The 23155-nt window shown below is 35.6% G+C and overlaps 1 protein-coding gene across 2 annotated transcripts; it reads right to left on the bottom strand.

Annotated features, from left to right (window-relative positions):
• Positions 1 to 1021: 1021 nt before the first annotated feature.
• LOC139897354 (protein trichome birefringence-like 38) lies at positions 1022 to 22969 on the bottom strand. Of its 2 annotated transcripts, XM_071880050.1 has the most exons (6): positions 22899 to 22969; positions 22593 to 22826; positions 21774 to 21945; positions 1690 to 1865; positions 1438 to 1596; positions 1022 to 1307 (listed from the first exon to the last, which is right to left on the bottom strand). In XM_071880050.1, the coding sequence occupies exons 1-6, from the start codon at positions 22967 to 22969 to the stop codon at positions 1022 to 1024; spliced, it is 1098 nt and encodes a 365-aa protein (XP_071736151.1). The 2 variants fall into 2 exon arrangements, with proteins under 2 accessions (XP_071736151.1, XP_071736150.1); XM_071880049.1 differs by having other exon boundaries at positions 22593 to 22969.
• Between the last annotated feature and the right edge of the window lie 186 nt (positions 22970 to 23155).

Genomic DNA, 23155 nt, shown 5'->3' with positions numbered 1-23155 from the left:
TGGATATATAAAGAGCTAAACCCTAACACTATAAATGAGCTAAGCGAGATTAATCAATACATGAACTAATATATAATGGTTAATGGATAACTATTACATTGTTAATGCAGCTGTATATGTTGGCTACTAACCTAGTGTTTCATCTTGGTCTTCTTCAGATTAGTATTTTCTCCTCATTACATATGCAGTGTTATAAACGGTAGCCGATTGGTAATAGCGCATTCTGTTTTGCCTAAGACGTCTAATTAGTCGGTCAACACTAAATAAAGTCAGTCAAAGTTAGTCCGAGTCTGTCTGAATTGGGTTTGCGCCGATCAAAGTCGACGTTGGTCAAAGTGAGGTCAACATTTTAATAATTTTTTATACTCGGATGCTATACATATGTTTGAAATATTTATGCTTGATATATCTATGTATAATTTATATATGTTAAATAGGAGTATATTACTAAAAGTCAACGTTAATCAACATCTCACGACGTTTTCAAGCTTGTTGTGAATACGATGGATCAAAAGTATTGAAAGAAACTAATACCGCCAAATCGTGCCTTTCTTTTGTAAGATTCAACGTAAGTGAAGTATATAACAGAATGTAGTTTGTTTTAAACTTCATTTTGAACATTATAACTGATTTACTTTCAGCTGTAATGTTCTGGTTGATTGTCATTCGTTGTTATTTAGGTATCCTAATCGTATTGCTGAAATAGTCTTTATTAGCACATGTATACTTTGTTCAGGTAACTGACTAATATCATATCAAGTACTCTGTATTCATTATGAATAAAAGGGATGACTTCTCACTCAAATATTTGAAAAGCTGTAACTAAACGACGAATAATATCCAACTAAAAGTTATTGTAATCTATATCATAGAGAAAAGTGTTTAGATTGTCATGCTTTTAGCGTTACAGTGCAAATCATGTTCTTAACATCTACAAATGAACAATATTTTTACATATCTTCCTTGTAACGTATTGATTTTATGAATAATAAATCATCTTTGCTTCAAATCTACCGTGTTTTCAATTGAGGAATGTTGTATACAAGAGTTGATTCCAAATATCAGGTAATCCAGGAACACACCAATGGCTACAATCGACACCCGAGTCTCCATAAGATGACGGATGTGCATCTTTTCTCAGTTGAGATAGCGTTGTGACATCAAGTAATGTTACAGGTTTCTTTATACCACTTAAGACTTTGTTTAAAACAACTTGAGCTTCAGGTAAGCCGCCCGGGTACGATCCACCTTCTATTGGTTGTAATTCTCCATTACAGTTTTTTGATGATGATCCCCATTCCTTTCCCCTGGTTTCATTAAAATTGTATATTAAATTACTTTGTAAGTTTAAATCAAACAAACTAAAAAGTTGTTGAAAATATTACTACATAATAGATTTATGAGTATGATTATGGATTAGATGGTTAGTGTACTTGCATGTAATGTGTAGGAGAGATCCCTTGAAAGAACACTTTAGTCTTGGACGTGTCAATGTTAAGGTCAACCCATTTTCCCCATGTGGTCATCCCTTTGTAGTATGCCGTTAGCCGGTCCATATCTTTAGACACGGTTGATCCATCTTGTATGTAATCAAAGCTGTAACAACATATATTTAACGTTTAAAAGTAACAAAAAATTAAGTTCATTTTTTAGAATAAAATATACGGAGTAATATAATAAGAACCATACGGTTGTAGATCACCGGTGTGGGTCCACCAATGCCATGAGTTGAAGACGAGCACATCCATTTCGTTCCATGTATCGCCTCCACTAATAGAATCCAAAGTCAAAACTCGTCCGATGGCTTGTTTCACGATATCCACTAGATATGGTGAACGATACAGGTATATCGTTGAATTGTAATCCTACGTATAAATAGGATCATTACAGTTAATTAAGTTGTGGAACTATGAAAAATAAATAGTACGTAAACGAATATAAATATATTCAATTTAAATGTCAACATAAAAAGACGGAAATTTTGTCGTTAAAATGCTAAAAATACTTTGTTTAATAATTGTCATGTTCCCTGATTAATAAAATACCTCTTTACCGGGAAAAAATAAATAAATGATAATAGTTGTCACGCTTGATATTAGACGTACACAATATCTTATGTAATATCTAACATTAAATGTAGGCATATCTATCCATATCTCATATTAAATGTAGGATCCCTAAAATCAAAGGATATGAGATCAAATCATGTACTATATATTTGACCTCTTTGATCAATAAGAATTATGGGTGAATTATAACATTCTAACATAGTATCAGAGAGTTTGATCCAAAACCTAGTCGGCCGAATGTGTGCCGCTTCTGCTCTACCACCCATTAAATCATCTTCCTATCCACCATCAATACCGAACCTCTTCAGTCTTCTATCTATATTTTCTTTTGCATTTCAATTTCCTTCAAAATTCATCAAAAAAAAAGCATACAAACCACGGTTGAAACATATACCGTTATCTCACCACCGGAGCAGCAACATCACGTATTTTTTCGGCGTGTGCACCTCATGCCGTTGTTCTGTTTCCGGTGACTTCAATTTAGGTACTGCGTTCTTCTAATGATGTTGAGAAAATTGAGCTTTAAAAGAAAGGAGTGTGGACCCTATTCACTTTCTGGTAGAATAATATCCGTGTAATCATAATGAATGCATCCACTCAATATAGTGTACCTACCCCATTTATCAATTATTCATTTTTCTTTTGGAATAAGGAAACAATTTCTTCCACAGTTAACATATTATGGAGTATATATATATATATATATATATATATATATATATATATATATATATATATCACTTCATCACATAAAGCGTGATGTACACCTCCAATGTGTCGAAACCTCACATAGACCCCTATCTAACTTACAAGTGTCACACTACAATGGGGTACACGTGTCCACCAATACACTGAATGCACAATATCAGTTGCACCATTCTATTCGTTCATTCTCCCTCTCTCTCTTTCTCTCCTAATTTCTCTCTTCTTCCCTAACCAAAAACCAAACGAATTCAGTGTTTCTTTTCCCCCATTTACGTTCTCCGACGACAACAACCTTTAACGGAAAAGGTGTATTACTAATCCTCGGTTTTTTTCACGCATAACGGTACCGATTATTCTTAAAACCACTGCTGGACGATGAATTGTTTTCGTCCGATGAACACAAGTTATCCGAAAATTCTGCGCCCGAAAAAATACAGTCTTTTGCTTCTACACCGGTCAGCATCCACAATTGATCTTATTGCGGTAATTGTTGATTATGTATATTTCTCCGATTCATATTTTATTGGCATGTTGTATGCAAACGACTATCGTATTGAAAAAACCCTAATTTAACTCCTAATCGATTCCGGTACCGATCCAGCATTCATCGGAATCATATGTTAATTCAACTATTTTTTTTTTAATTTTATTTTTTTAGGATTTGCAAATAGATTGAATGAACACATATGTGATACACTTTTCTCGGTATTTTTTGGAATTCGGACGTCTGCTTTCATATTCCAGAAATTACTTCAAGGTTATCGTATAATTTGACTGTTCGTTTTCATTACATTCATATTTTATCGTATATTTTTTTAGGGTTTGTGCTACTTTTCAATCGATTTCCAATCAGTTCAATTTGAAGACCAAATGATTTCCATTCAGTATACAATCAGGTATGTACTAACTAATTGTTTCTGATTTTTTTCATTACGGTTTAATTTTGTTGGCTTGATGTAAAAGCTAATTTATGTTTTTCGAATTTGTTGATTAATACGCAAACCACTGAGATGTGTATCAGTTCATATGTTAACCTTTGTTTTTTATTTTTATAATTCTCTAATTGAAAAGTTTAGAGTTCATCTTTAACCCGCAAATGTTTGTATAGGTTAAAATTGTCAATCCAATTCATAAAGCTTTTGTTTTAAGCAACATAATTCAATAATTCAATGAAGGTAATTTTTTTTTTTTTTTTTTTTTTTTTGTATTTGTTTGATTATAGATTTTTTATGCAGAATGCATACTGATTTCATCACTTCAATGTTGTTTGTCACGTGTAATGATTTTTCGCAGATAGCATATTGTTAAACTTTTGGTTCTACTCATCACAAGTTAGAGAAGGATTGTGTTTCATATTTGATATGCTTTGTTGCTTGCTAATTATATTTGGATGGTTTGTGTATCCCCATCAATGCTTGATTCAGAATTATCTTGATTAGGTATGTATTTTTGTATCACAACGTTAACGAAACTTTCAACATTATAATGTTTAGTATGGATGAATGAAGAAACAAGAAGATCCTTTTCACATGTTCTATCTTAAGCCTTATAGGTGGCAAAATGATTGGGTCAAATATAAGCGGTTAATTTTTTGTAGGTGGCAAAATGTTTGAGTGATTTATGCCAATGTCTCATTTCGTTTAATCGATTAAAATTAGTAGCAACAACCGATTTTTTTATATCAGTGTCTTCTATGTTTTAGCTTTGTATAGTCATTTTAACATTGTTCATTTTTTTCCCAATCAAGTCCTATGTGGGTTACTACTATCAATCGGATAATGTTAACATTATTTTAACATTTGTACGTGTATACGATTTATCTTAACCAGGTGAATAAGGTACCACAAGGGCTGATGTTGTCTTGCCATAAAAAAAATGAGCTAATAAGGTATGTTTAACCTCTGTTTCAAGCAGTAAAGAACTTGATGATTTAGGAATCAGTCAAAATCTATCACTTCAATAAACTTCTATCAGTTTTCTCGACTATATAGGATGATGATATCAAAGGGTTTTTTTTTTTGAACGACTAATGATGACATCAAAGTGATGAGAGCTCTTTAGAGACTAATGATTTTTGTCAAAAATGTCGTTGTACATCCCAATGAGGGTTAATTCAGAAAGATCACATCATGTTATCCAGCCTTTAAAGTAACATTTTTCTTAATAATACATGAAAAGGAAATGACTTATCTGTTTAAAACCATTTTTACTTGAAAATTGGCCAATTCAGGGTGCAACAACTTTAATGTTGATTCATATTGGTAGTAGCACAAGTATTCAAGAAAGTGTTACATGGTGCGTAAAATTTCGAGTTTACGTTATTTATTATTTCTTTTAATAAATATTGTATATTGTATATGTATATTGTATATGTTTTTTTTCGAGAAAACCCGTGAGTATAAACATGACTGTCAAATAAATAAAGTATAGTATATAGTTTAAATTTATATACAGAGAGATGAGTATTGTTGAGGTTGTGACTGAAATGGGTTATGGGTATACATAGGCAAGGTTAATTTTGTCATCATTATTTTTTCAGGTATTATACAGTTTCATATTTGAGTTAGAATTTTTACCCCAAGCAATTGACCTTTCAGCCTGAATTTCAAGACTTCTGAATAGAGGTATGACAGTTAGACAGTCACTTAATTTATTTTTTATCTACTTTTTGTTTCAGTTGTTATGCCTTTAATATGTTAAGAACTTATTAAACTTAATTTTTTTTAATTTTATCTACTTTTGGTTTCAAATGTTGTGTCTCTAATGTATTATGCCTTATAAAAATGCAGATGTTTCTGGATTTTATGAAGATTCATGTAATTGTCAGCGCAGATAGTGTATGCCTTAATTGTTGTGTATTATTAATACAGTAGTATACATTCAAAAAGCATATTTTTATAAGTTCATTATAACCGGGAGTCATTAAATGATAGCGATAAAGATGCAAACATTTTTTTTAAAGATCACCTGCAAACATTTTGGTACGCACTTTATTCATTTACTACATTCTTTGAATTTCAAAGTTTGGATACTCGACACTATATTATGATGATGATGATGATGATCATGTGCAGGTGAATGGTGGGTTGCAAACCCGATTGATGTTATACGAGAAGCAATGAGAACATGAAACCAGCTCCGAATGTTTCTGACGAATATACAATCAATGGTCAACCCGGTGATCTTTATAAATGCTTCAGCAAAGGTTTGTTTTTGTTAATCATATCAGCATCTATAGGATGCAGTGATAAAATGGGTTACACATAAATATGGGTAATGGGTTGACCTAGTAAAATGGGCTACTTTAATCATTATGTTATAGAACTGATCTTTTCCTTGAATGTGGTAAACTGGGTTACACATAAATTTGGGTGACGGGTTGACCTGGAAAAATGGGCTACTTCAATCATTATGTTGAAAAAACTGATCTTTTTCTTAAATGTGGTAAAATGAGTTACACATAAATTTGGTTAATGGGTTGACCCGGTAAAACGGGCTACTTTAATCATCACAAACTAACTGTAGTAGGAGCCGATGCATCATACTTAAAACCGTTTACAACCAAGGTCCTTATGCTTGGACCGGGTCAAACCACAGATGTACTCATCAAAGCTGACCAACCAATAGGCACATATTACATTGCAGCCCGGGCCTTTAATAGAGTCCTTGACTACTAATGATCAAACATGTCGATCGCATGTTGATCATGAAGTTGAGGTGTTCTCTATATATGTGTTTTTTTATATGTTAAGTATTTGGTTATGATGATTCTTACACCTTAAAGAAAATTAAATCTGAATCTTCTGAATTTGCTTTACTGATCAGTCGTGTATACACCACTTCACTGATAAAAAAAAACAACAAACACACGGGTACAAAGAGAAATACAACACAAATCTAGTACTTCATGTAAACAAAACTCGCTACAAGAACGCAGAACAAGCAAAAGAAAGGATCGCCGAAACTTTGTCGAACCCAATATCCAGGAAACCCAACCCTTACGAAGTAAGTTTAATCATCTTTATTTTTTCAATTTTTTATTTATTTTGCAGTTTACTTTCTCAGGTTGTGGTAATTTCGACTTTTCGATAAATGTTTCCTTTTTTTTCTTTTTTGGTTTTCCCCCCTGGATGACAGTATAAGAATGCAAAAATAATAATTTTTAAATGTGTTGTTTAGTTCCCGTTCTTTGTGTTAAAATTTAGATTAACAGTATATGAATAAGAATCCGCACTGACACGAATTACCTACTAAATTTACAGTCTGAACTCACATGTGAAGGAACAATTGAGATGATAGATGACTGAAGAATATGGTGCTACAACGTATTCCAAACTACACCAACGTCATAATTTTATCGATTCCATCTGGTAATTTATTTTTAATTTGATGTATTTAGTTGTGACCATTTTTATCCTGTTATCATCTTTTTTCATTAGTCGTACAAATCAATTTTTGATCTTTATTATCACGTGAAAATGTATAGTTCATTTGATTTGTTACGTCAATGTAGATTCATGAAATTCTAATTGTTCCATATTTAGTGATTTTGTATAGTCTATTAGACATCTTTTTCTTATAATTGTAAAATTCTTTACTTCATGATTCTAACAAGTTGTTTGCTCTTTGTGATCTTTTATATCAGTTTTTTTGATGATAAAGTATGCACAATGATAATGTTATTATTTGATTTTTTTTATTTCAGGGGATAAAGATGCACATGAAAGACAACATGGAGAGGCGTGGGCAACAGCTTGAGTGCAAAGTAATTACTATGACTGTTTATCGTCATTTTGTAGTTGTCGTGTAATCGTCATTTTGTACTCTCTTTATTTAGTTGATATAACATATACGTGTGTTCAAATTATACGTGTACATATACCGTACCTTCTACTACTATCATGTTTCCAACAACTAAAGTGTTACGCTTCCTTTTCAACTTTTTTTATGAACCACTTTTATGCAATTTATGAATCTTTATAACATTCCTTGGAACAACTTTTTTGGATTGGTTGAATTCAGAACATTGTTTGTTTACATGTCCACTTATATGTTTTATATTGAAGATGTTTTCTCCTTTCTTAATAACTTCAATCGAATTTTATACTTTTTTATTAGGGCCTGCCGTGCAACGCACGGGCTCTTAAAGAATATATATATATATATATATATATATATATATATATATATATATATATATATATATATATATATATATATATATATATATATATATATATATATATATATATATATATATGGGTATAATCGGCGTGAGGATGAGCCGCCTAGCTAGACTAGGTTCCAAACCTCGAAAAAAATAAAATAAAAAATAATAAGAATATTAATAATAAGAATAATAATCTATTCCAATAAAGACTGGTTATCGTCGACAAAGTTCAATACCCAAGTCCTGCTCAATCCTTAGGCAAATGTAAGACCCGAATAATTGTAGTATACATGTGTGTATATAAGTTACTCAGTTTTAGGGTTTTGGTTGCACATAATTAAAAAGAGAAAAGATGCTGAACTGGGATGTCGCGCGCCGCGCGGCTAGGTGACGCGCCGCGCCATCTGTCTGCGACAGATTCCTTTCTTCTTTTTAAAATAGATATTTTGAGGGCAATTGTGTAATTTCACTTTGGGGCCGAATTTAATACCCTAGATCAGTTTTGGGGAGCTCATTTACTACTCCCACAATAACTTCATCTTCTCCAATTAAACTCTAGAGAGAGAGTGCAATCCTTGAGTGAGAAAGCTCCATTAAATGGTGAAAGAGGTTGAATCGGGTCTCGGTGCAAGTTATAAAGTCGTTCATCTAGTCGATAGCTACGTGGTGATTGTGTTGGTAAGTTTTAAAACCCAATTTCTTACTTTAATTGCTTTAAGGGTTAGGGTTTGGGCTAGTGATGAACCAAAGACCCAATTTGTTAGTATTTTGGGGATTTTGGGTGAATATGGGTTATGAAGGCTCATTGATGACTAACCTAGGGTTTGAATGTGTTAATTGGACTTTTGAGTCTTAAATTTAGTTAGTTAGTGCTAGAACACTTTAATAATATGTAAATGGGTGTTATTGGGTATGGATGACCCAAATGGGTGTGTTGACCTTGAAATGGGTCAAATGAGTCTTTAATGACCTAAGTGGCCTAACAATTATGAAAACGAGTTAGCCTTGTGACCTAAATGTGTTTTAAACCCATCTTGACGAATGATTAGGGTTTTGGTGTGTGTTGACCCAATTTAGGGCTAAGGGTGCAAATGGGTTGAAATTGCACCATTGGGTCAAAATGGCTTAGAATGGTGAAAGGGTTGGGTTGACCGACTTGAGTTGCGTTTAATGAGGTGTATGATATGATAGGTACGTTACTTTGAGGTCTTGCAAGCTCGGGTATCTTTTCACAAGACTTTGAGGTGAGTGGAATAATTATATGCGTATGTATATAATGTATCTATTTGTTGTAGCGTGAAAGGTGTAGTGTCGAGGTGTTAAGACACCACGTTTCACGTGAAGAGTGTAGCATCGAGGTGTTAAGATGCCACTCGGGTGTAGCATCGAGGTGTTAAGATGCCACCTAGGAGTGTAGTGTCGAGGTGCTAAGACACCACTCCGTAAATTAACGAGTGATGCATCGAGGTGTTAAGATGCCACTCGGGGTGATGTGCCGAGGTGTTAAGGTGCCACCCTAGGGGTTAGTGGTGCGAGGTATTAAGTGCCCTAACGGATGTTATGAATACTGATGGCGTTTTCGCGAGCGCCGTTCCCTTGTACTATTGGTTAACCATGGTTATTTGTGTTGTAAGCATATTATATTATTCAAGTTATATTTATATGCGGATGTTATGCTAGCTTGGGGGTATTGGTGAATTATAGCTTGTTATTGCGACGATAAGCTAATGTTGTTTGCTAGCATGTTTGCGGTTGTGTAAGTGTATGCAAGTAGGTATAATTATATATGTATTCGTATAATTATTGCATTCCCTAAGCTTTGCTTACCCTCTCGTTGTTTACCATTTTATAGGTTCGGTTTTGGACAAGGGTAAGGGCATCGTTTTGGACTAGAGATCCCGCTTGATGCTAGGGGACGCTTTTGGCTTTAGTAGCTCTTGGAGTTTGACCGATAGTTGGGTAGTTTAATCCCAAACGCCATGCTCATTGTGTAGTTTGGAACTTAAAATTTTTGGTGGTCGAAACTCGTAAATTGTATTAAACTCGTAAAACGGCCGATGTGGGCCCCACTTGTAAAACATCATTTTTATGTTTGAATCGTGATAGTTTTACATATTTGAATGTGTGGTTAAAAGCGTGTCGTCTAAAAATGTCGGGAACTAGCCGATCTTTTTCGCATTTTTAAACTTTCCGGACAGACCACTTTGGCGCGCCGCGCCCCTACCTGGCGCGCCGCGCGGGTATGCTGCACAGGAATTTTTTTTTTTTTTTTTGTATTTTCGCGTGGTTTGGTCGAGGGTTGGTTTGGGTTGTTACAAGTGGTATCAGAGCATGGTCTAAGGGATTTAGGTGACTTGAGATAGGCGCTTAGTCTTAGACTTTTTGTGTGTGCGCTATGCGGGACTTGTAGGACTTTGGGTCGGATCGGGATTGGTTTGTGCATAGGTTTATGTAAACTAATCATGCGCTATTTGTTATGTATGTTTAGCGAGCATCGAGCGAGATGGACGTTGTACTAGCAAGTTAATGCGACGTGCTCGCGTAACAATGATTAGCTACCATTGTTACGGGCGCAAATCGTGTCGAACAAGCAATGTACGACGATTGTTGAGCAAGATGGGGTAGTGTGGTGTATATGTATATATACATACGTGTTATGTCTTTTTGTTTCGCCGCTTAACCTACTTCGTTTTATAGAATGAAGACGAGAAACGGACCAGATCATGATAACGGAAGTACAAGTGAGGACGCCGAGTTTTCGGCCAAGGTTGAGGCCGTCTTTAAAAAGTTAAAAGCGGATTTTCTTACGGACGTCCGAAAAGTCTTCCAAGATTCGGTCGATGGGCAAGTGACCGATTTGATAAATGAACGAATGAAGGCCACTATCGAAGAGGCCCTTGATGCTAGAAACATTTATCCTCGTAGTGAAGGAGGTGAAGGAAGGCGGGACTTCCACTACAAGAATTTCAAGGACGCTCAACCCCCGATGTTTAATGGGGTACGAGATCCTTTAAAAAGTACATGTTGGATCTCCGACATCGAGGGAGCTTTCCGTACCTCGGAATGTCCTCCCGAGAAGAAGGCGAGGTATGGCTCTAGCATGCTACCAGAAGAGGCTAAGTTATGGTGGGATGATAAAATCAACTTGTATGGTGAGGAACAATGTATGGGCTTGACGTGGGAAGAGTTTAAGAAGGAGTTTTTCAAGGAATACCGAACTTCTTCTGATCTCGATAGAATCCGGGACGAGTTGCACCATTTGCAACAAGGCTCAATGGACTTAGTTACTCTTAAGTCTACATTCTTGGCAAAGACTCGTTTTTGCCCGGAATATGTTGGTGATGATCATAAGCTCATGCAGGATTTCTACCGTACCTTGAATGATGAGTACAAGGGGAAGATTAGTCGGGGTATGGCTAAGTCTTTTGATGAATTGTACGAGTTGGCTCGGGGTTTTGAGCCGGAGGTTCCAAGAAAGAGTGATTTCATGTTTTCCAAAAGAAAATTTGAAGGTTTTAGTTACTCTAACGCCTCAAGCAAGAAGAGCAAGAGCAAGAGGGGGGCCGAAAGTGTCAATAGTGCAAAGAAGGGCACTACCGGCGGGTTTTCTTATACGTGCTACAATTGTGGGCAACCGGGTCATATGGCTCGTGAGTGTCCGAAACCACGTTCCGGGAACAAAGTCACTTGTTTTAATTGCGGCAAAGAAGGGCATAAGAAGCCGGAGTGTCCCGACTTGCGAAACGACAATGTGAAACGGTTAGAGAAGGCGGCGGGTACGGCTAGGGGTCGCAACTATTTGATGACCAATGATGAAGCCAAACAATCGCACGAAGTTGTCTCAGGTACTTACATGGTTAATTCTAATCCGGCAAGGATTCTTTTCGATAGCGGTGCAAATTTGTCGTTTGTGTCTCCTAAATTTGTGCCTAAACTTAATAGACCGTTAGCTAAGTTAAGTCGTCCGATAGAAGTCGAAATAGCGGACGGCAAGACGGTGCTAGTGGTTGATGTGTGTGAAAATTGTGATGTTGTTTTTGGTGCCGAAACCTTTAAAATTGATCTTATTCCAATGACCTTGGGCGACTTTGATATTGTCATTGGTATGGATTGGCTCGATCGTTATAGAGCCGATATTGCATGCCATGATAAGTTTATTCGTGTGAAGACCCTAAGTGGGGGAGAGTTAATTATTCATGGTGATAAGCGAAGGAGACCGGTGCCGATATGCACTTTTGCACGGGCACGTCGTTTTGTTGTTACCGGTGGCATGGCTTTCATTGCTCATGTTGTTGATACTCGCAATGAGCCACCACCTATTCGTGAAATTCCGGTTGTTAGTGAATTCGAAGACGTTTTTCCGGACGAATTACCGGGTGTTCCGGCGGAAAGACAAGTTGAATTTCGCATCGAGTTGGTTCCGGGGGCTACCCCCATTGCTAAAACTCCTTATCGTTTAGCGCCAACGGAGATGCAAGAGTTGTTAAATCAAACCCAAGAGTTGGGCGAGAAGGGTTTTATTCGGCCGAGTGCTTCGCCATGGGGCGCTCCGGCGTTATTTGTGAAGAAGAAAGATGGTAGTATGCGTATGTGCATTGATTACCGTGAGTTGAATAAAGTGACGATCAAGAATCGTTATCCATTACCTAGGATTGACGATTTATTTGATCAACTTCAAGGTGCAACGTATTTCTCTAAGATCGACCTACGGTCCGGCTATCACCAAATGCGGGTCCGTGAGGAAGACATAGAGAAAACGGCTTTTCGAACGCGTTACGGGAATTATGAGTTTGTAGTTATGCCCTTTGGTCTTACGAATGCACCGGCGGCATTCATGGATCTTATGAACCGAGTGTGCCAACCTATGTTGGACAAGTCGGTAATAGTGTTCATTGACGACATACTAGTCTACTCGAAAAGTATGAACGAACATGAACATCATTTGCGTGAAGTATTGAAGACGCTACGAAAGGAGAAGTTGTATGCAAAGTTCTCCAAATGTGAATTTTGGCTAAGGGAAGTTCAATTCCTTGGTCATATTGTGAACGAAAACGGGATTCAAGTAGATCCGGGGAAGATCGAAACGGTGAAGAGTTGGGGACGACCGACTACGCCTACGGAAATCCGAAGTTTTCTCGGATTGGCCGGTTATTATCGTCGGTTTATCCAAGATTTTTCTAAGATCGCTTCTTCGTTGACGAAATTGACAAGGAAGAATGCGAGGTTTGGTTGGGAGAACGAGCAAGAAATTGCTTTTCAATTGTTAAAAGAGAAGTTGTGTCAAGCTCCGGTGTTAGTGTTACCGGAAGGTGTTGAAGACATGGTGGTTTATTGTGATGCTTCCTTAAATGGTCTCGGGTGTGTTCTAATGCAAAGAGGTAAGGTCATCGCTTATGCCTCTCGACAATTAAAGGAACATGAAACGAGGTATCCGACTCATGATCTTGAGTTGGCGGCGGTAGTGCATGCGTTGAAAATTTGGTGCCATTACTTGTATGGTGTCAAGTGTACGATTTATTCGGATCATAAGAGTTTAAAACATCTCTTTAATCAACGAGATTTGAATTATCGCCAACGTAGGTGGATGGATGTGGTGAAAGACTACGATTGTGAAATACTTTATCATCCGGGTAAGGCGAATGTGGTCGCGGATGCGTTGAGTCGAAAGAGTCAACATCCGACGATAAAAGTGGGGTCGTTACGTTTGATTATTACCAACGATTTTCTTGAAAAGCTTGGTGAGATTCAAATAGAGGCTTATGTTCACAACAAGCATACAGAGCGAATCGTGGGCCAATCGGAGTTTATTACTATGGGTCCACGTGGTTTGTTGTCCTTCCAAGGAAGGGTGTGGGTGCCTAAGATGGGTGATTACCGACGAGTGCTACTTGATGAAGCACATAAGTCAAAATACTCCATTCATCCGGGCGCGACGAAAATGTATCTTGACTTGAAGAAAGATTATTGGTGGCCGGGCATGAAACGTGATGTTGTGAAGTATGTTGAGCAATGTGTCACGTGTTTACAAGTAAAAGCCGAACACCAAAAGCCGTATGGTAAGTTGCAACCATTAGAAATCCCGAAATGGAAATGGGAGCACATTACCATGGATTTCATTACAAAGTTACCTAAAACGGCGAGAACCCAATTCGATTCGATTTGGGTTATAGTTGACCGATTGACAAAAAGCGCTTTGTTTCTTCCCATTAAAGAAGCGATATCGTCGGAGACCTTGGCTAAGTTGTTTATCAAGGAAGTGGTCTCGCGACATGGGGTTCCTATATCTATTATTTCGGATCGAGATACCCGTTTTACATCTCGGTTTTGGGAAAAGTTTCATGAAGATATGGGTACGCAATTGAAGTTGAGCACGGCGTATCATCCTCAAACGGACGGTCAAACCGAACGTACGAATCAAACTTTGGAAGATATGCTACGAGCGTGCATCATTGACTTCGGTGGTAGTTGGGATGAGCATTTGCCTTTGGTGGAATTCTCGTACAATAATAGTTATCATACTAGTATCGGGATGCCACCTTACGAAATGCTTTATGGGCGTAGGTGACGAACTCCCGTTTGTTGGGGAGAAGTGGGTCAAAGAGAGATCGGGAGTACCGATTTGGTTTTAGAGACCAATAGCAAGATCGATTTGATTCGGGAACATTTGAAGAAGGCTCAAGATAGGCAAAAGTCGTATGCCGATAGACGTAAGCGATTGATTGAGTTCCAAGAAGGCGATATGGTGATGCTTAAGGTTTCGCCATGGAAGGGTATTATCCGATTTCGAAAACGGGGAAAGTTAGCTCCTCGGTTTATTGGGCCATTCAAGGTTTTAGCTCGTGTTGGTGAAGTTGCATATCGATTGGAATTACCCGAAGAGCTTGCGGGGATCCATAATACATTTCATGTTTCCCACCTCCGTAAGTGTCTTGCGGATGATTCCTCATGGATGCCTTTAGACGAGATCGAGCTAAACAACAAGTTAGAATATGTCGAGGAACTGATTGCTATCCTTGACGAGAAGGTGAAAATGTTGAGAAATAAAGAGGTGAGAACTTTCAAGGTTCAATGGCGACGAAGTAAAGGTTCCGAGTTCACTTGGGAACCCGAAGAGTTCGTGTTGGTTTATCTTCCCTCGTGTCATGCGGCTTGGATTGCGAGGACGCAATCCGAATAAGTGGGGGAGAGTTGTAAGACCCGAATAATTGTAGTGTACATGTGTGTATATAAGTTACTCAGTTTTGGGGTTTTGGTTGCACATAATTAAAAAGAGAAAAGATGCTGAACTGGGATGTCGCGCGCCGCGCGGCTAGGTGGCGCGCCGCGCCATCTGTCTGCGACAGATTCCTTTCTTCTTTTTAAAATAGATATTTTGAGGGCAATTGTGTAATTTCACTTTGGGGCCGAATTTAATACCCTAGATCAGTTTTGGGGAGCTCATTTACTACTCCCACAACAACTTCATCTTCTCCAATTAAACTTTAGAGAGAGAGTGCAATCCTTGAGTGAGAAAGCTCCATTAAAGGGTGAAAGAGGTTGAATCGGGTCTCGGTGCAAGTTATAAAGTCGTTCATCTAGTCGATAGCTGGTGGTGATTGTGTTGGTAAGTTTTAAAACCCATTTTCTTACTTTAATTGCTTTAAGGGTTAGGGTTTGGGCTAGTGATGAACCAAAGACCCATTTTGTTAGTATTTTGGGGATTTTGGGTGAATATGGGCTATGAAGGCTCATTGATGACTAACCTAGGGTTTGAATGTGTTAATTGGACTTTTGAGTCTTAAATTTAGTTAGTTAGTGCTAGAACACTTTAATAATATGTAAATGGGTGTTATTGGGTATGGATGACCCAAATAGGTGTGTTGACCTTGAAATGGGTCAAATGAGTCTTTAATGACCTAAGTGGCCTAGCAATTATGAAAACGAGTTAGCCTTGTGACCTAAATGTGTTTTAAACCCATCTTGACGAATGATTAGGGTTTTAGTGTGTGTTGACCCAATTTAGGGCTAAGGGTGCAAATGGGTTGAAATTGCACCATTGGGTCAAAATGGCTTAGAATGGTGAAAGGGTTGGGTTGACCGACTTGAGTTGCGTTTAATGAGGTGTATGATATGATGGGTACGTTACTTTGAGGTCTTGCAAGCTCGGGTATCTTTTCACAAGACTTTGAGGTGAGTGGAATAATTATATGCGTGTGTATATAATGTATCTATTTGTTGTAGCGTGAAAGGTGTAGTGTCGAGGTGTTAAGACACCACGTTTCACTTGAAGAGTGTAGCATCGAGGTGTTAAGATGCCACTCGGGTGTAGCATCGAGGTGTTAAGATGCCACCTAGGAGTGTAGTGTCGAGGTGCTAAGACACCACTCCGTAAATTAACGAGTGATGCATCGAGGTGTTAAGATGCCACTCGGGGTGATGTGCCGAGGTGTTAAGGTGCCACCCTAGGGGTTAGTGGTGCGAGGTGTTAAGTGCCCTAACGGATGTTATGAACACCGATGGCGTTTTCGCGAGCGCCGTTCCCTTGTACTATTGGTTAACCATGGTTATTTGTGTTGTAAGCATATTATATTATTCAAGTTATATTTATATGCGGATGTTATGCTAGCTTGGGGGTATTGGTGAATTATAGCTTGTTATTGCGACGATAAGCTAATGTTGTTTGCTAGCATGTTTGCGGTTGTGTAAGTGTATGCAAGTAGGTATAATTATATATGTATTCGTATAATTATTGCATTCACTAAGCTTTGCTTACCCTCTCGTTGTTTACCATTTTATAGGTTCGGTTTTGGACAAGGGTAAGGGCATCGTTTTGGACTAGAGATCCCGCTTGATGCTAGGGGACGCTTTTGGCTTTAGTAGCTCTTGGAGTTTGACCGATAGTTGGGTAGTTTAATCCCAAACGCCATGCTCATTGTGTAGTTTGGAACTTAAACTTTTTGGTGGTCGAAACTCGTAAATTGTATTAAACTCGTAAAACGGCCGATGTGGGCCCCACTTGTAAAACATCATTTTTATGTTTGAATCGTGATAGTTTTACATATTTGAATGTGTGGTTAAAAGCGTGTCGTCTAAAAATGTAGGGAACTAGCCGATCTTTTTCGCATTTTTAAACTTTTCGGACAGACCACTTTGGCGCGCCGCGCGGGTATGCTGCACAGGAAATTTTTTTTTTTTTATTGTATTTTCGCGTGGTTTGGTCGAGGGTTGGTTTGGGTTGTTACAGCAAAGCAAGCCACGACGTAAAAAAAAACACGTTACGGAAAAGGAAACGCAGTCAAACAATACGCAACCACATCAACGAATATCAGTCTGCTCGGAAAGAAGAATGTTATTTAGTTTTTAGCGTTTTAATCCAGTTTGACCGTTCATTCCTCTCCTGCTCAAACTGCGGGGGGATGTTAACGGATATTAGACGCACACAATATCTTATGTAATATCTAGCATTAAATGTAGGCATATCTATCCATATCTCATATTAAATGTAGGATTCCTAAAATCAAGTGATATGAGATCAAATAATGTACTATATATTTGACCTCTTTTATCAATAAGAATCATGAGTGAATTATAACATTTTAACAACGTTAAAATTTTACTCCAAATTTACGTTAATCACTTTGTACAACACATTGAAACATCTTAATGGTAATATTAATTCATATTTATGCTAATGGTGGTTTAAGCCGTCATCTAATCCATAGAGAAAAAACAAACAAACATTTAGCTGCGAGTTGCAGCTTTTTTTTTTTTAATGTTTGTAGTTTATAACAATAGTTGAGGTTTGGGCGCATGTTATGTTACACGCTATATAAATCCAAAATTACACCTCGCCCATAATGGAATCACTTCGTGTCGCAGTTACTTATCTCCTTCCACATTGGGAACGACATGCTTCTATAGCATAATTGGGCTAATTATTTCTTTTATAAAATTTATTTGTTTGGATGAAACTAGTTCTAGCTGGAGCTAACTTATTTTTGATGCTCAACCTATCACTTGTCGTAAGTGTTTGATAAACTAGTTTATCTTATTTTTTCCAATTCATAATTCTGCTTTTTTCATAAGTTATTGTGAAGAGCTTATTTTTTTAAGAGCTTTTAAGTTTCATAAGTTCTAATATTTATGTCTATTAAACAAAGATTTTAACTTGAAATTTATTAAAATTATAAACACAACCTCTAAAAAACCTGGTGTGCCAAACACACTTTATGTATAAAACTTATGTTCATCGGTGGTCGGTATATATCATAAAACTCGATGTATATTGAGTTTGTAAGAAAAGAATGTTTATTTCATAACTTGATTAGGTCACATCCATATCCATATAAATAAATGAAATTAAAATAAATAAAGCTTAAGTGCAATTGACGAAGATACAATCAACAATATTTATATAAAAAATTCTTGTGTTAAATTTATAAAAAAAAAAAAAAAAAAAAAAACATATATTCTTGAAACTAGAATTTTATGTGAAGTGGGAGACAGTCAAAATCATCATTAGTGTATTATTGGTGGTAGAAAATAACAGGTTGACAACACTATGTTTAAAATTAGTACCATGTCATATGATACATCTTGGAACTGGTAATGGCAATGGATCAGATATGGATCGGATAATGTCATATCTATATCCATATCCATTTAATTTTTGTCTATCCATATCCATATCCATATCCGTTTAATCTCAGTTCATCCATCTATATCCATATCCGTTAGATTAAGCGGGTTAATGGATATCCGTTGGATATTAAATTAAATGTTAATCTAACGACGATTTTCACAATTAAATATTGATTATAACACATGTAAATGCATATTCTTTATGTTTTTAGATTATTACATATGTTTTTATTGTAATTTTCGCCGATCAGGACTTTAATTGAATAAAAGACGTTACAATATAGGTGAATATATGTTTAAATTAATATAAACGTGTAACGTTTAACATTATTATTAACAGTATTATAATTATTAGTTTCATAACCCTTATTTTGGTTAGTGGTTTACAATTTTGTAGGTTATATGTATATGTATATCGATATGTAGATGCATATGTATGTATTTTAGTACGTATATATGTATGTATTGATGTATTTCGGGTGGTACCGGATATATCCATGGATGATAGATTATCATCCATATCCGATCCATGAAATATTTTGATCATCCATATCCATATCCGTATCCATTTATCATCCATTTACATCATCCATATCCATTATATATGGATTGGATCGGGTGGATACCATGGATGGAACATCCATTGCCATCCCTACTTGGAACACATGTACAATATAGTAGTCCTTATAGTCAGTGTTCTAAAAGTCGGCAGACTTGGTCAACGCGTCGGCCAATGCATCGTTTTTTGAGTTCTCCGTCCCGTTTTTCTGAAAATGACTCAAAAGACGGTCAAAGCTAAAAGTTCGGTCAAAGTCTGTCAAAGATGGTTAAAGTTGGTCAAAAACGGTCAAAATCAGTCAAATTTTTGTCAAGATGTGATATGTTTTAAAATTAGGGTTTGTTTTCATTTTTTGGGCCACTCTTTTCTCTATGTCCTTACTGATTATGTACTCGGTAACATTAATTGAGTTTGAAGTTTGATTGTATTTAAATTCAAGTTCTTATTTAAGAAATTTATGGTACATAACCAACTATTTTATATATATATAAATATTTATTTAAGAAATTATTGATAAAGTCAACGTTGGTCAACGACCGATGCGTCCCCGACGCGTCCACGACGCGTCCACGACTCGGCCAACGCGTCCTTTTTAGGTCTCGACCGATGCATCCCCGACTCGCGACTTTTACAACCTTGTTTGTAGTACAACAATATAATCAAACCTATAATTATTTTAATTTTCATGTTTTAAATATCAAGTTAAGTTGTTTCTAAGGTTAAGTGTTGACTGCTATTAAATTTAGATTAACTTATCAAATAAACGCTCCTAGTAACACTTAATTAATTATATACTTTTATTTTTATTTGTACAAAATTGAAATAAAATGTACTACCTAACTCGAATGACTGGTGACATAGGCAACTAGTGTTCTACGATGTTTAAGTTTTTAACGTTATGTGTGTTGAAAAAGAAATACTTAAATGCATATTGGTACTTTCAAAAATATAAAAAAATGTCAAATTACATGCATGAGTATTAATTCTCAAAAGGCGGAAAAAACAAGTACTACGTACTTTAATGACTAACGATTTTAACTTGTATTCGATCCGTGATTGTCATTTGTCTTTATTTTTAGGAAGTGACATGATAGTTGACATGTAAAACGCAAACAAACATACTCAAAATTGTCTAAATTAACCCATCTCAATCACCAGGTCCACCGTACCATTCATGTTTTCATACGGTGTAACGGTGGTGCTTTTGGGCTCGTTGGATAAGTGGGCCCTTTTGTAGAAAAAAGGTAAATTAAATTAAACACATAAAAATTACGGAGTACTTAGGTTGTCCACTATAATTGTTCAGAGTTTTTCTACTGTTATTGTTAGCCCTCAGGGTATCCTTAAAGGACTAATTTTCAACTAAATATAATAAGTACCAACAAATTGTTGAAAACTGCTCGTATGAATTATATTATTTACACTAATATCTAACTATCTAAAAACTGCCAACCACATTCACATTATAATAGTCAAATATATATATATTATTCTTCAATCCTTTTTTATAGCAAACATTATATATAAATGTATATGTATACATTCAGTAACTGAAGGAAATTAAAAATTAAAAATAGAACAATATGGATGAATGTTATACATTGAGTTTACATGGATATAAAAAATCCATATAGTATTACAATTTGATCGAATTGTGATATGTAATATACCTCTTTAAAATGAATCATGTTGGTATTGATTTTCCTTCATCTGTATCTTAAAAGGTCAATGCATTTTATCTATGCAATTTTACTCGTTTTTTGCTAGAGAAAGGAGGACAGTTATTAAAATCAATTTGACTTGTGCCGGTTGTTAATAAAACGTGTGGTTTATTAAGATTTATTTATTTATTTTTTTAATTAGTGGAAGTTGGAAGTTACTCTTAAGGATAGCCCTGAGCAGGGGCGTACCTATATAGAGTTGAGTGGTAGCACGAGACACCACTGAAATATGCGATATAGTGGAAAATTTTTAAGGTTTTAACTAGTGACACCAGTGGATAATATAAATATTTTTGTGTGACACTACTAAAATAAGTCAGCTAGTAGAATTTTTTTTTAGTCTTTAACCAGTGACACCACTGGTTGTCATTCCTAGATCCGCCAGGGCCCGTGAGGGCTAACATTATAAAAACTCTTGTTCAAATTTGATAAAAAAGTCTTTTTTTAGTTAACTTTGATTATAAATATATTTATTTATATTATATATTATTTAATAAAAATTATATAACTAAAATCGCATTATAAACTCAATCTATTCATATAAATTTTATCAATATTATATAACATAAATAGAAATATTTACGATTAAAGTTAACATAAAAAAACTTTAAAAGAGTTTAAGATGATTTGATATGCTTAGTAGATCGATCTACTAAAAATCTACATTGCCTACCATATGATAAGTAGGCCCGTTAAGTGGCCAACTACTATTGATTTAAAAGCAACACTAACTATTTTTAATTTAGTGACATTTAAAGTTTCAAATATACAAAGCTTAATTTATTTACTAGAAACAATAAAAACATTGAATATATTTGGTATATTTTTGAATTAAAAACCCATAATATAATATAATATAATAAAGTTACAATGGTGGTAAAAGTTCTCTAAAAACAATTAACAAGAAAAGAAAAGGAATTAAAAAAAACCTGAAAAATAAGGGTAGTAAGACCACTTTTGTGCAAAAAAGTGGTGTTGGAATTGGGCACCGACGCATGAAGCAAACAAGCCAATGATTCCCACTGATTCAAACTCAGTGAGTCACCCACGAACATCACCTTTTTCCCTCTCCATCTATTTAACAAATCCAGCCCATCAAATCTACAAATATATTAATTTAATTAATCATAAAGATAATAATGTAATAAGGAAGACGATAAGATAATAATGTGAATGTGCATGACAACGCTATATGTCTCAATAATTGAATGATTTAAAATTATTACTGTAATTGAATGGTTTGGCTAAATTATAAATTATAGTGATGTGTATTATATATATTGCAAATTAATCTAGCGGAATGTGAATATATTACTCCGTATATATTTAGGTCATTCACTTCAATAAATGAGAGTTTGAGACATTAAAAAAACAAATTGAATTGTATTTAATGCAAAAGTGTTACTTCATTCAATTCATTTGCTTTTAGTGTGAAATATAAATGGATAAGGGTAAGTTACTTATACGAAAGCTTCTTTAGCTCGTTGTATTGAACTCTTGATCAAGACTTGACCAATGCCATACAAGTTCAGACACAAAATTAGTAGATCAATTCAAATCTATTTGAATTCGAGTCTGGAGAACGCTAACTTTGGACTTGAATGTGGCATTTTATCTATGTCGAAACTTATGTTTAGTCATATTCGGTTATGAAACTATTAACCATAATTAACTGAACCATGGGTTCAGTTTAAATGACTGAACCTATTGTTCGAGTTTATGTTAAAAGAAAAATAAGGAGAATGTACCTTGGGAGGTCACAAGAATCTGGCTTCCACGAATACTTAAGATACTGAGTATCCAAACGACCATGTTTAATACAATCAAATTCTGAATCAATAAAAGGGCAACTTGAAGCTGCATAAAGTGGATATGAAGTGTCTAAAACCCATTTTCCTTCATATAAACCACACCCTAATAACCCTCTTCCTTTAACCCTTCCTCTTCCAACTTTACTTACTTTAAATAATGAAGAATTTACACTTAAATCACTACTATTACTACTATATGTTGATAAGGAGAGTACTTGCGTTTTAGCAAATGTTACAACCAACAATAGGTGAAGTTGAACAAGTAGAAGAAGAAGAAGAAGAAGAAAGATCTTATTTTGGTACCCAAAACCCATAATGATATCTTTATTGGATTTAGATCAAGAAACTGTGTGTAGAAAAAGCTGTCTTTATGTTCTTTGGTCTCTCATGCTCTGAAACCTCATGCCAATTTATATATGGAAAAAAGACAGGTATTAAGATCTTTTAAGAAAATGTATAATTTTTTTTTAAAAGCAGAATTGTTATAAAAGTCAATTATG

Source organism: Rutidosis leptorrhynchoides, chromosome 3, assembly GCF_046630445.1.
Source record: "Rutidosis leptorrhynchoides isolate AG116_Rl617_1_P2 chromosome 3, CSIRO_AGI_Rlap_v1, whole genome shotgun sequence".
NCBI lineage: Eukaryota > Viridiplantae > Streptophyta > Magnoliopsida > Asterales > Asteraceae > Rutidosis > Rutidosis leptorrhynchoides.
The sequence above is the reverse complement of the archived record's forward strand: the minus strand, read 5'-3'. Positions and strand labels throughout refer to the sequence as shown.

Coding starts and splice junctions, on each gene's coding strand:
- LOC139897354 (XM_071880049.1), bottom strand. CDS start 22,969: ATGGGTTTTGGGTACCAAAATAAGATCTTTCTTCTTCTTCTTCTTCTT. Junction 21,946..22,592: donor GATTCTTGTGACCTCCCAAG/GTACATTCTCCT, acceptor ATATATTTGTAG/ATTTGATGGGCTGGATTTGT. Junction 1,308..1,437: donor ATCTCTCCTACACATTACAT/GCAAGTACACTA, acceptor TAATGAAACCAG/GGGAAAGGAATGGGGATCAT.